Source organism: Phaethon lepturus, unplaced genomic scaffold (assembly GCF_000687285.1).
Source record: "Phaethon lepturus isolate BGI_N335 unplaced genomic scaffold, ASM68728v1 scaffold1655, whole genome shotgun sequence".
Taxonomy (NCBI): Eukaryota; Metazoa; Chordata; class Aves; order Phaethontiformes; family Phaethontidae; genus Phaethon; species Phaethon lepturus.
In genome coordinates, this window is record NW_010538155.1 from 62,087 (window position 1) to 72,761 (window position 10,675).

Genomic DNA, 10,675 nt, shown 5'->3' on the forward strand with positions numbered 1-10,675 from the left:
TTTTTTTATGGTCCTACTATTCCAAAATTTCTATGGTGCCATGATTTATTTTTCCTCACACAACTATTTTCTTAAAAAGAAATTTTCTTTACAAACTTTCTTCTGAACAAAAAATCAGTTGACTAAAAATACTAGGAAAATACAAAACATAGAGCATGTTTCTCTGCGTTGCAGACCTATGCCAGGTCACTGAACTCTCAGAGTGGTAGCCACATAGCAAATTTGGACAATCTCTCTTTTTTCAGATCCTCCTAAACTCCATCTGGATGGTCTTGGGGAAGATAACACTGTGACAGTAGTGGCAGGAAGCAAACTACGACTTGAGATCCCCATCACTGGCGAGCCAACTCCAAAAGTCGTGTGGAGTAAAGGGGACAAGGTACATTGTCATTATACGTATTCCTTTAGCGTAACAAGTGGCCTTTTCCTTAAAAAAATAACCTCTAGCCTTGTGAAGACACTGATTTTAATGGCAGAAAATGAGGAGGAGATGCATTTTATCTAAAAAACTAGCCTCACTGAAAAATGAAGGGTAAAATGGATAAATATTATTTAGTATCTTTTGGGTCTTTTTGAGGAAAGGCTGAAATTAATGAAGAAAAAAGTAGTTTTGCTATAAATAAATGGTAAAGGAGAAGGACATATGAGATGCAGAAGAAAACTACTGAAAATCTACCAAATGGCTACTTCTTCTATACATACTGCCCAGAACGTCTGCCAGGCTTTAACAGAAAGCCATGGTGTGGTCTGGTTCTGGAAAATGAATGATAAATTCTGAAGGAGTGTCAAGTCTCAAATGAAACAATAGGCTGAGCAATTGGTGTCTTGCATCTGGCATCTTAATGAAAAACTGCACAGACCGATCCTGGGCTGTGTAATATCAAAAAATCACTTTTCACATTTAAATTTCCATTGTGCTATGTGGAAGCTGGAACATGTTATTATTACTGGATTTGTCAGACTTATTTGGTCAAATCTCTGACTATTATTTTTCAAATATTAATTGTAGTATCACCACTTGTGGACTTGTCCAAATAGGGAATTATTCTAAGAGAGCTCTTACTCCAAAATGTGTGCCAGCATTTTAAATCTGAGGGGAAACTACTGACAATTACAATCACTCTGACCTTTAAACTGAATGAATTACATTTTGATCTGACTTTTGAGAGAATCCACTACTCTCTTTCCATCAAATTAATGACAGGTGGTGTTGACAAAAGCATGTTCTTGCTCACAGGACAAGTAAGCCTGGTGCCTCTTCCTTTGAGATGCAATGGCTGAACTGAGTACTAAACAGTGACCATATTTTAAAGTTATTTCTTTGTCCCTCAGTTATTTTGACTTTTTTTTTTGATCCTTAGGTGACTGAAATTCTGACCTTTAGTGTGTTTTTCTTATGGTTTTTTTAGTATTTTTGCTGAAGTGTTCTGTACTGCATTTGGATTTTTATTTTTGAGCCTTTTGGTTCTCAAATCCAGAAAATATTACTTTTCTCTCCGCTTACTTTGATTCCTAGTGTATCACAGACAGTGGAAGAATACGGGCAGAAACATACCCAGACAGCAGCTGTCTGGTTATTGATACAGCTGAGAGAGATGATTCAGGTCCTTTCAGAATAACGTTAAAGAATGAGGCTGGAGAGGACACAGCTCTAATCAACATTAAAGTGGTTGGTAAGTCACGTGGAACAGTGCACATGAGCCATGTCTTTTACCACAGCCCTTTTCAGTAAATGATCCTTGAAGAACCTTACTTTTCTGCATCCCAACAAGACACAAATTCTTCTTCCTCTATCTGAAGGGTCTCTTCTGTAGATGTTGTCCTCTCTAGCTACCAAACTGTTGTAGGTTCTCAGAAAACTTCCATTTCCCTGTTTGTCCCCATTTTCAGATGTAGAATTGAGGTGCAAGGATACTAAGGCCCAGTGTTACTGAAGGACACAGGAGCTTAGCATGGGATTTAAGGAGGAGTTAATTATCACCCTCCTGCCACCTCATGCTGCAGGGGCCAAACTTGTGCAGTTACCTCAAGCTGCCCTTAACACTCTCCATTCTCCATTCTTCATGTGGCTGTGGGCCCTGTCTTAACACATGCCACATGCCCTTAAGTGCCTCTGATATGTCTTAACTGTGCTGAAGATCTTGGCATTTATCCCTTCCTAACCACCTGGCAGGATCCACAAAGACCTTCTTTCTCTCCTCATCAGGAACTCCTGTTGCACTTCAAAAACTATCCAGATCTTTCTCTTATTTTACATTTTTTATTTCAACCTGTGCAAACAGAAGAAAGATTTTTTTTTTTAATAATAATATTTACTCTGTTTACAACAGATGTCCCTGATCCTCCTCAGGCACCAAATGTGACTGAGGTGGGTGAAGACTGGTGTGTTATGACCTGGGAACCTCCGGCAAATGATGGTGGATCACCCATCTTAGGTACATACTTTTTTTTTTGTGGTGATGCTCTAATATAGGTAAAAGCAACAAACCCCAAATAATGGATGCCAGAGTTTAGCTCAGGCCCTGGAGAGCTGCACTTTAAGTATCTAGTTGCAAGAATGCTCTATCCAATCTTCGACTTTATTGGATACCTGTTTTTCTAATGTTTTGAGATCTATCATTTTGTATGTCACCACATTATCAATCCCCCTATTTGAAAGACGTCCTCTTATAATACTAAACTTTGAACAGTTAGCCTGTTTGAAGGCTAGCAGGAATTTCAGAAATAATTTACTGAGCAAATTGGAATATCTTCAAATACACTGAACCAAGAGGAAAGTCCAAGAGTCCCAGAGGCCAGCAGACTCAGGCCCTTTTCACTCTGAACTAAAGACAGGGGTGTTGTAAGTGATGTCCAAAAAAGCTCATACATGGTCGTGAAAGCCAAACTGGTGATTATCAGATAGCTTGCAATGGGAAAAAAATTAACAATAACGCCTAAGCCACTCTGAGGCTAGAAGAGGATATTGAGGTGTATCCAGCAAAAATGTCATTGGGCAGTCAAAATATAGACCTGTCACTATTGAGCTTTATGTCACAACTTACTATAATAAAATTTTGTTTGGTCAATAGGATATTTCATTGAAAGGAAAAAGAAACAAAGCTCCAGGTGGATGAGGTTGAATTTTGAACTGTGTAAGGAAACAACTTTTGAGCCAAAGAAGATGATTGAAGGTGTTGCTTATGAGGTCCGTGTATTTGCTGTTAATGCAATAGGCATTTCCAAACCAAGTATGCCCTCGAAGTCCTTTGTTCCTTTAGGTAAGTAGTCAAGAGCATAGAGATAGGTATACATTTAGAAAATTATCATTAATACATTATTACAGTTATCTAATTATATAACTGTAGTTCTTGATGCACTTGTGTTGCTCAGGACCTGTCTTTATTAGGTGTTCCATAAACTATATGTCTATCCTTGAAGGATTTATAGTCTATTATAAACAAGAAAGAAGGATGTATAGACAGAAAAATGGTGCACTGCAATAAAAAAGTGACATGCTATAGGTGAGTCTGATATGGTCAATATTATGGTCAAGATGTTTAAGGACAAAAACTAATAGTTCCACATTTTTGTGTATCATAGGTACCTCCTGAGTCGAGACAAACTATTGCCAGTCAAACTGGAAATTTAAGGAATTGATAAAGATGATGGATTTTGTGTGTCTTTGTCCTGCTGTAAGTTCAGTCAGGCACCGGCTTTTGGCCAAAAATGGTTAGGAAAAGTGACCAGAAGTGTAAAGATCACTATTTGCAGGCTGCACTCTATGAAAATGAGATGTTCCTTCATGTTTGACTACGTATGCTTTGCTGTTAGATAGTAGCTTGCCATTTAAAAATGTACAAGTATTCACAAATAATCCATACATTTCCATTTAAAAAAAATCATAGGTATACGATGTATCATAAAGTAGAAATCCATGCAAAAATTAAGTGAATTTGCCCAATATTGCAATAAATCATATGATAAGATACATTTGGATAGTCCCTAATTTCACGCTCTGCCTCATGGATCCCCATTAGCTGAAGTAGGGGCTCTTTTCCCAGAAAGGGATCACATATTTTCAATATCCTTTTGCACACAATCCGAATTAGGCTACGTCATATTTTATACTATTCTACATGTCACCTTATTGCTTTATATTAATGTGACAGCTAGTGGGCCTTGTCATTCACCTAGTGACAGATTAATTTGGTGGCCTTTTCATATAAAGAAACAGATTTTCAAACTGTTGTGACAAACACAAGTCCCTGTAAAAGATAGGTGTCCTGTTCTGCCAGCCAGGAAAGGTTCCCACCTTGCTCAGCGGCACCCCCCGATGCAGAGGAGGAGGGAGGTGGTGGCTGTTACTGCTACAGCATGCTCTCCTCTCGCCAGAAAATACCTGCTGTTGGAGAATACGCTACACACAACTTCTCTGCTCTACCTTCCACCAATCTTTGTCCTTCTCACCCCTCAGCAGGAGGAGTTCAACTCTGGGTTAGGCTGTGAGCAGGTATAGGATGAGGTACCTACTTCTCCTAGTTTGGTCCTAATTGGGAAAGACATGCCAGGAATGATTGGAAATGCCTGGTAGGCAGGAGTTAGCCTAGTTTGATGATGCTAAATTAGAGGAATACGCATCATAAATTTAAACCTTTAATTGTAACACAGTTTTCTGCCTTCTCCCTGCTGCCTGCTTGCTTCAGCTGTTACCAGTCCACCTACTCTCCTGGCAGTGGATGGAGTGACCGATACCTCAGTTACAATGAAATGGAGGCCACCAGACCACATCGGAGCAGCAGGGTTAGACGGCTATGTTGTAGAGTACTGCTTTGAAGGAAGTAAGTGACGACGACTGTGGTATGTTACTCATAGTAGGTGACACTTTCTCCATTTTTTCTCCACGGGTGTCAGGTAGTCTTTAAGGTAGATTACTGTAGGTAATCAGTCAGAAATCCTCAAGCAGCAGACTTCTGTTCAGGCTTCCTTTGGTTTGTATTCCAGATCCTGCCCATCAGTTGTAGTTCAGCCCATCTTACATTTGATCTGAAATCCAAATCGAAAGCCATATAATCTGTTGTAGTGTACCAAGTACCGTGTTAATCCCTATCCTCTCTCTTGAGCTAAATGAAGAGTCGATGCAGTGAAGAGTGGACAGATGAATGAATAGGAAATAATGAATGGCTGTAAGTGTAGTCCAAAATATGAGCAGCTTGGCTGGGCTTTAGGTACAGGAGGTTCTCAGTGTGGCAATCCCTACCTTGATATATAACTAACTGGCTACTTCAAATGCCAGTTCCCAATACTGAGGACAGACAACGTCCTCAATGGCTGGATGTAGAGTTATCTACGCTTGCAAAGTTCATGTCTGGATATTGAATTTCTCCAACATTTCAGTGTAGTTAGATACAGGATCTTTAACTATGTCCATCTAAGACATAAATCTATACAGAACTGAAGGAGACAGATAAAGATGTAAGAGACTGAATAAACTTATGAGTAAAATAACAAGGAATAGGGAAACATAATGTATATTTTACAACTAATAGCTTTTGGTAATCAAGCAGCAGAAACTTAGTATTTTTCAGCAGATTTTTTTTCCAAACTGGCATCAAATGAAGTCTCTTTTCAAAAAGTAAAATTCACCAACTCCTAGGTAAGTATCAAATCGACTGGAGGGATACGTGCAATACCCAGCCTCTGTGGGCAAACGCCAATCAGTGGGACTCCTGCAATGTTGTGTGTTTGGATGAATGGGACATAGTTATTTTCAGCTCCACTAGCTGCTGCTCTTAACTGTGCTATAAATCAAGCTATGAGTTGGACACCTTATTTCATAAAGGCATTTATTTCAATGAAGCTGTTCATGAATGCAGTCCACAGCCTGGAGACAAGAGGTAGAGGACAGAACTTGTCATTCACACTGTCACATGTTTCAGATTCAGACAATCCAGGAAAACAGTAGTTCACAAAAGTGGTCAGATACCACAGGAGCAGAGTGTCCTCAGCTCTCACTCAGGCGAGTGGGAGAGGGAGCAAAGAAGAACCACTGGCTTTTCTCAGGAGCACTCAGCATCTTGTAGTATTGAGCTGAATATCTGTAAGGAGCAGGAACAGACTGCAAGAAGCTCAGAGGTCTGGAGAAGATTACCTGAAGGCAGACACAGCTGGAATGGTAGGAAGGGTTTTCCTTGTATATTGGGAGGGAGCTGCGGGAACAGCTCAGAACGAGTAAGCATGCAATGCAGTCTTACATCAAGATGCAGCATTCCTATAATGTTTCCATTGCACAGGCAAGATGTACGGGAGTGTAACAGCGACTGTCAATGTGAGGACTTCACTATATGCTGTATATTATGCTCTTGGTAGGACGGTGGGGGAAAAGTTAAAAGTGTTTGTAATATGTCATGGTCATAAAACCCTTGACCTTACAGTATATGATTTCCAAATTAGGTGACGAGAGGAGAAGAAATATATATACACTAATTCAAATTGTGGTGTTTAGAGGCATTTGCCAAATCTATCTTTTAAGGACTATTAGACAGAAGATCATTGTATACCTGTTGAATGGAACAAATTTTTTACTTTTTTTTTTTTCAGATAGGTTTAAAACATATGAAGATACAACAAAATGGCAGTCAACTCTGTCATTTTATTGTTACCCACCTCAGTTAAAATACAATAGGTACAATGTATTTTACATAGTTTTCTGAGTGTTTATGTATATCTATATATGCCTCCTATATATGCATATACATCTATATATACACAATTGACATTATTTATGTATATATGTTACAAAAATGATTAGGAAGAAGTAAGCTTAGTAGAAAATGCCAATTAAAAAAGACATGTTATTGGAATATACAACTTTTTCTCTATGTTCAGTCCTTTTTATCTTTCTTGCAACACCTCAGTCCCTCTTTTCTCAGTCCTTTCAGTGCTGTTCTGCCTCAAACTAATTTCTTCTATACTGTTTAATAACTCTTTAATTTCAAGGTACTTTTTATGACTGTCTATATTCATTCTGGTGTTCTTTTCTTTCAGTTATCTGTTTGTAAACTCATTTGTCTTTACCTTCTCCATTCTTTCATCATTGTCACTGAAGTAGTTCTAAAGAGGGCTTTTTTGAGACTTCCTTATCATAGCAATCACTAGGAGAAATCACAACCTGGAAATAGGAAGAAAAATATATACAAAATTATAATTTAAAAGAATCATGTTCCATGAGCATTGGGTTGGCTTCACAAAAATTGGTATTTGCCTTTAGACTGAACCCCATAACTTGGTAAACATGGTGGACTCTTGGATTTCTTTAACTATAGTAGCACCTTTGACAGCTCACTGAGTATGTTATTGAACTGGAGTCTCGTCATGAGTATCTGGATCAGGCGTTGCATAGGTGTGAATAACGTGAATATAGAACTCCCCTTCCAGGGCTAGTTTACAACATCCAACTTGAACGTCTTGCTGTGATGATATAGAGTAGACCAAATCTTGTTGACACTGAAGAAGTCAATTCCTAGTAATACATGCTGCCAACTCATTCTTGTTTGACATTTTAAGAGTAGTCTGATGAGCTTGGCCCTTGTTTTCCCTAGTACACTATGTTTATCTGCCTTTAAAGGGCCATCAGACCTGCAGGTGATCTGTTTTCATAGATAGTAAATAATCACTTTGGAAAGTCTCTGTTGGCTGAGGTCTTTGCCAGTGTACCCATCCAGGACCATGCACAGGTTCCAGAATAGTATTTTTATATCCTGAAAATAGCTGAGTCCAGGATTCCAGGAAATAAAGGGCAGTCATAGCTTTGTCCAGGAAATAAAGCCTTAGGGGTTTCATCCTATGTGTCATCATCTATGGGTCTGGCCTTCTTTACTTTTATTTCTATGTTGCCTTTAGCTAAACGTATTCTCTTCATCTGTTTCCCCAAGTTTTTTTCCAAGACTTCTCTTTTTCTGTCTCTCTTACTCAGAATTCTTCTCTGAATTTCTGCTCTCTTCTATGATGTGTTTTCTTCTCCACCTGCACTTTCTCCCATCATCATTTTGTTTCATTTCTCTCTCCCAAATGTTCCTTTTGTCTCTTTTCATCTTCCCAGGGCTGTGATCAGGCCCAAAGAAAAAAACCCTTATCTTCTCCTCTTCCTTTATCCTTTAGCTTTCCTGTGAGCAACATGCATAACTGTTCTTTGATCTAGATGCCCTCTTCCCATCTCTTTCCTCCCTGCAGTCTCCCTAATATGGGTCCTCTAAATCTTTAAAGCCCAGCATCTATCTTTGCATACTTACTAACGGGAATTGCTAACCACTGACAAAATGCTCCATCTGTGTGAAAGTGGGTGTCTCTGATTAATTTTAAAGATGGATTCTCACAAGGTATATCGGCAGATCTGTCTGAGGAATTGGTGGAGCCACCTTTTAACCTGGAAGGTACAGTATTCAACAAAGGATATAAATCTTCTTTAATGAAAGAAAAACTCTCTTCATAAAAGTAAAGATAAATTTCTGGGAGTGAATTTCAGGGGCAACAGTCTACAGTACATGTAGTAAATGTAGAAGGGGAAGGGGAGGTGCTTGGGAGACAGTCATTGATTGCAATCCTCTTCTGCTAGAAGCTGAAAGAAGCAGCTTGAAGGACAACTTAATTCCTAAAAGTAAGACACACAGTCATGAAAATGTACCACAGTATTGCATGCTAAGTCTGTAGGGCTCTCTAGTTTATAACAGTTCTCTTTGTCTTCTGTGCCAGTATTTTAATGCTATCTTTATATGATGTGGAAGGTACTGACACTGATTTGCTACTGCATAAATCTGACCCCAAATGTCAAGGTGCTAGCACTGTTAAAGCAATCTATGTTTGAAGGACAAGGTGGAAAAGAAAGTATTGTTTGTAATTGAAGCTTTTCTGAAAGACTGTAGTGTTATGATCACTCTATGGACTACATGCGACCACCTAGGGGTAGGATAAAAAATCTGAGAATGCTGTAATTATGTGAATAATTCTGACACAGCCTTTCTTTTTTAAAGGCACAAGGAGAGATGGTATTTCATTGCAATTTGTAAACATTCTGTGTTTCTCTCATCCCTACACTCTCAGTGGTAGTTTCAAGGGTACTCAGTACTGGTCTAATTGTGGTATTACTGAAATTAATTGTAAAACCAATTTCTCTCCCAGGAAGGTGTTAAAGTAATGATGAGTGCTTTTGGAAATATACTCTATATCCCCCTTGTTTTCTATCAGCTGAATTTAAAAACTAATCTGTTTTCTATCTGGTACAATTAAATGATAGACACATTCTAAAAATATTTATTTTTCTAAATATAAATATACAATCAGCGGAAACCCTTTAAGGTTTGAAACATTTTTCCTACATGTGAAAGTGAAGCAATATCACGTTATAGCATAATTAGTAAAAGAAAATAGAGTTATTCATTAGAATGTAATGAATCTATTACTGTTCTGTAATTTTCCTTATACATGCAGTGGATGTATTTATAATTCCCTATTCTTTCGATTCGTCCTCTCCTCCTCTTTCCCCTGAACTAGCTGATGAATGGATCGTGGCTAACCCGGAGCTGACAGACAAAACAAAGTTTACTATCAATGGCCTGCCAACTGGCTCGAAAATCCTTGTGAGAGTAAAAGCTGTGAATGCGGCTGGTGAAAGTGAGCCCAGGTACCACCCACAGCCTATTTTAGTCAAGGAAGTGATAGGTAAGATCCTCCTGCCTACGCTCACCCACAAACACATCCTGCTTCCATACTTCGTTCTGTTTTTTTAAGACTAATACTTACTTGTTGTTGGAAACTGATGATATGGCCTTACAAAGCCATTGTGCAGTGGCTAGAAATCACGAAACCATCTTTAGTTAAAAAAATCTGTAATTCTTTTTATTTGTTTCATTTCTGAGCCTTTATTGCTTAGGCTTTCAAGGTTTTTTTTCCGCGGAACTTGAACTCGATGTTGCTTTTTTAAGTTGCACTAAGTTTCTTGCCTACTCCTACCACCATAGCATTTGGTGTTACAAAAACCTATGGTGTATTGAATGTAACATTGTGGGACCAAGAAATTTAAGATACCTCGCTCATTAGTCACTTCTGGGAATTGTAGACCACGCGGTCTCCTATTTATGCTGATGCCCACCAGTGCTGCCTCAGTTAGAAAAGAAGATAAATGTCAAACACAAGCTTTTGGCTTTTTTCAGAACCTCCAAAGATTCGTCTACCAAGACACTTAAAACAAACCTACACTCGAAGAGTTGGAGAAACTGTGAATCTCGTTATTCCTTTCCAAGTAAGAACTAAAATAACTGACAGGAAATACTCTATTTTTCTTACACTGCTGCTTTTTAACTTATTTCTATATAACTTTGGTAGGACAGTGAGTTAACTTACACAGATGTGGAAGCACACTGAAGTATATAGGTGCTTGAAAGCTTTTGCTTTGACGTCTCAAAGAAATTATGTTAAGCCAATTAATAAATGTGATAACTGGCTTAGGCAGGCTGGTTTGTCATTTATCATTCAAAGGACACTTATAAATCCTCACAGTAGACATTGCATGTGACATAATCGCTAGCACAATGGAAAATGGTTACACTGGCAGTAGTTAGCTATGATATCAAGGGTGTGACTGTAGCATTTATTCATTTTCTTGTCTTATGAGAGGAAAAGTGAGGGGAAGAGCGGGCAG

The 10,675-nt window shown here is 38.5% G+C and overlaps 1 protein-coding gene across 1 annotated transcript in view; it reads left to right on the plus strand.

Moving 5' to 3' along the window:
- MYBPC1 (myosin binding protein C, slow type) overlaps positions 1–10,675 on the plus strand; it is an 80,544-nt gene that overhangs the window by 53,667 nt on the left and 16,202 nt on the right. The window contains exons 16-23 of the mRNA XM_010286681.1: positions 246–379; positions 1,517–1,673; positions 2,331–2,435; positions 3,072–3,260; positions 4,686–4,820; positions 8,358–8,411; positions 9,529–9,696; positions 10,188–10,276. Of these exons, the coding sequence (XP_010284983.1) occupies positions 246–379; positions 1,517–1,673; positions 2,331–2,435; positions 3,072–3,260; positions 4,686–4,820; positions 8,358–8,411; positions 9,529–9,696; positions 10,188–10,276 (1,031 nt within the window). The remainder of the gene's footprint in view (positions 1–245; positions 380–1,516; positions 1,674–2,330; positions 2,436–3,071; positions 3,261–4,685; positions 4,821–8,357; positions 8,412–9,528; positions 9,697–10,187; positions 10,277–10,675) is intronic.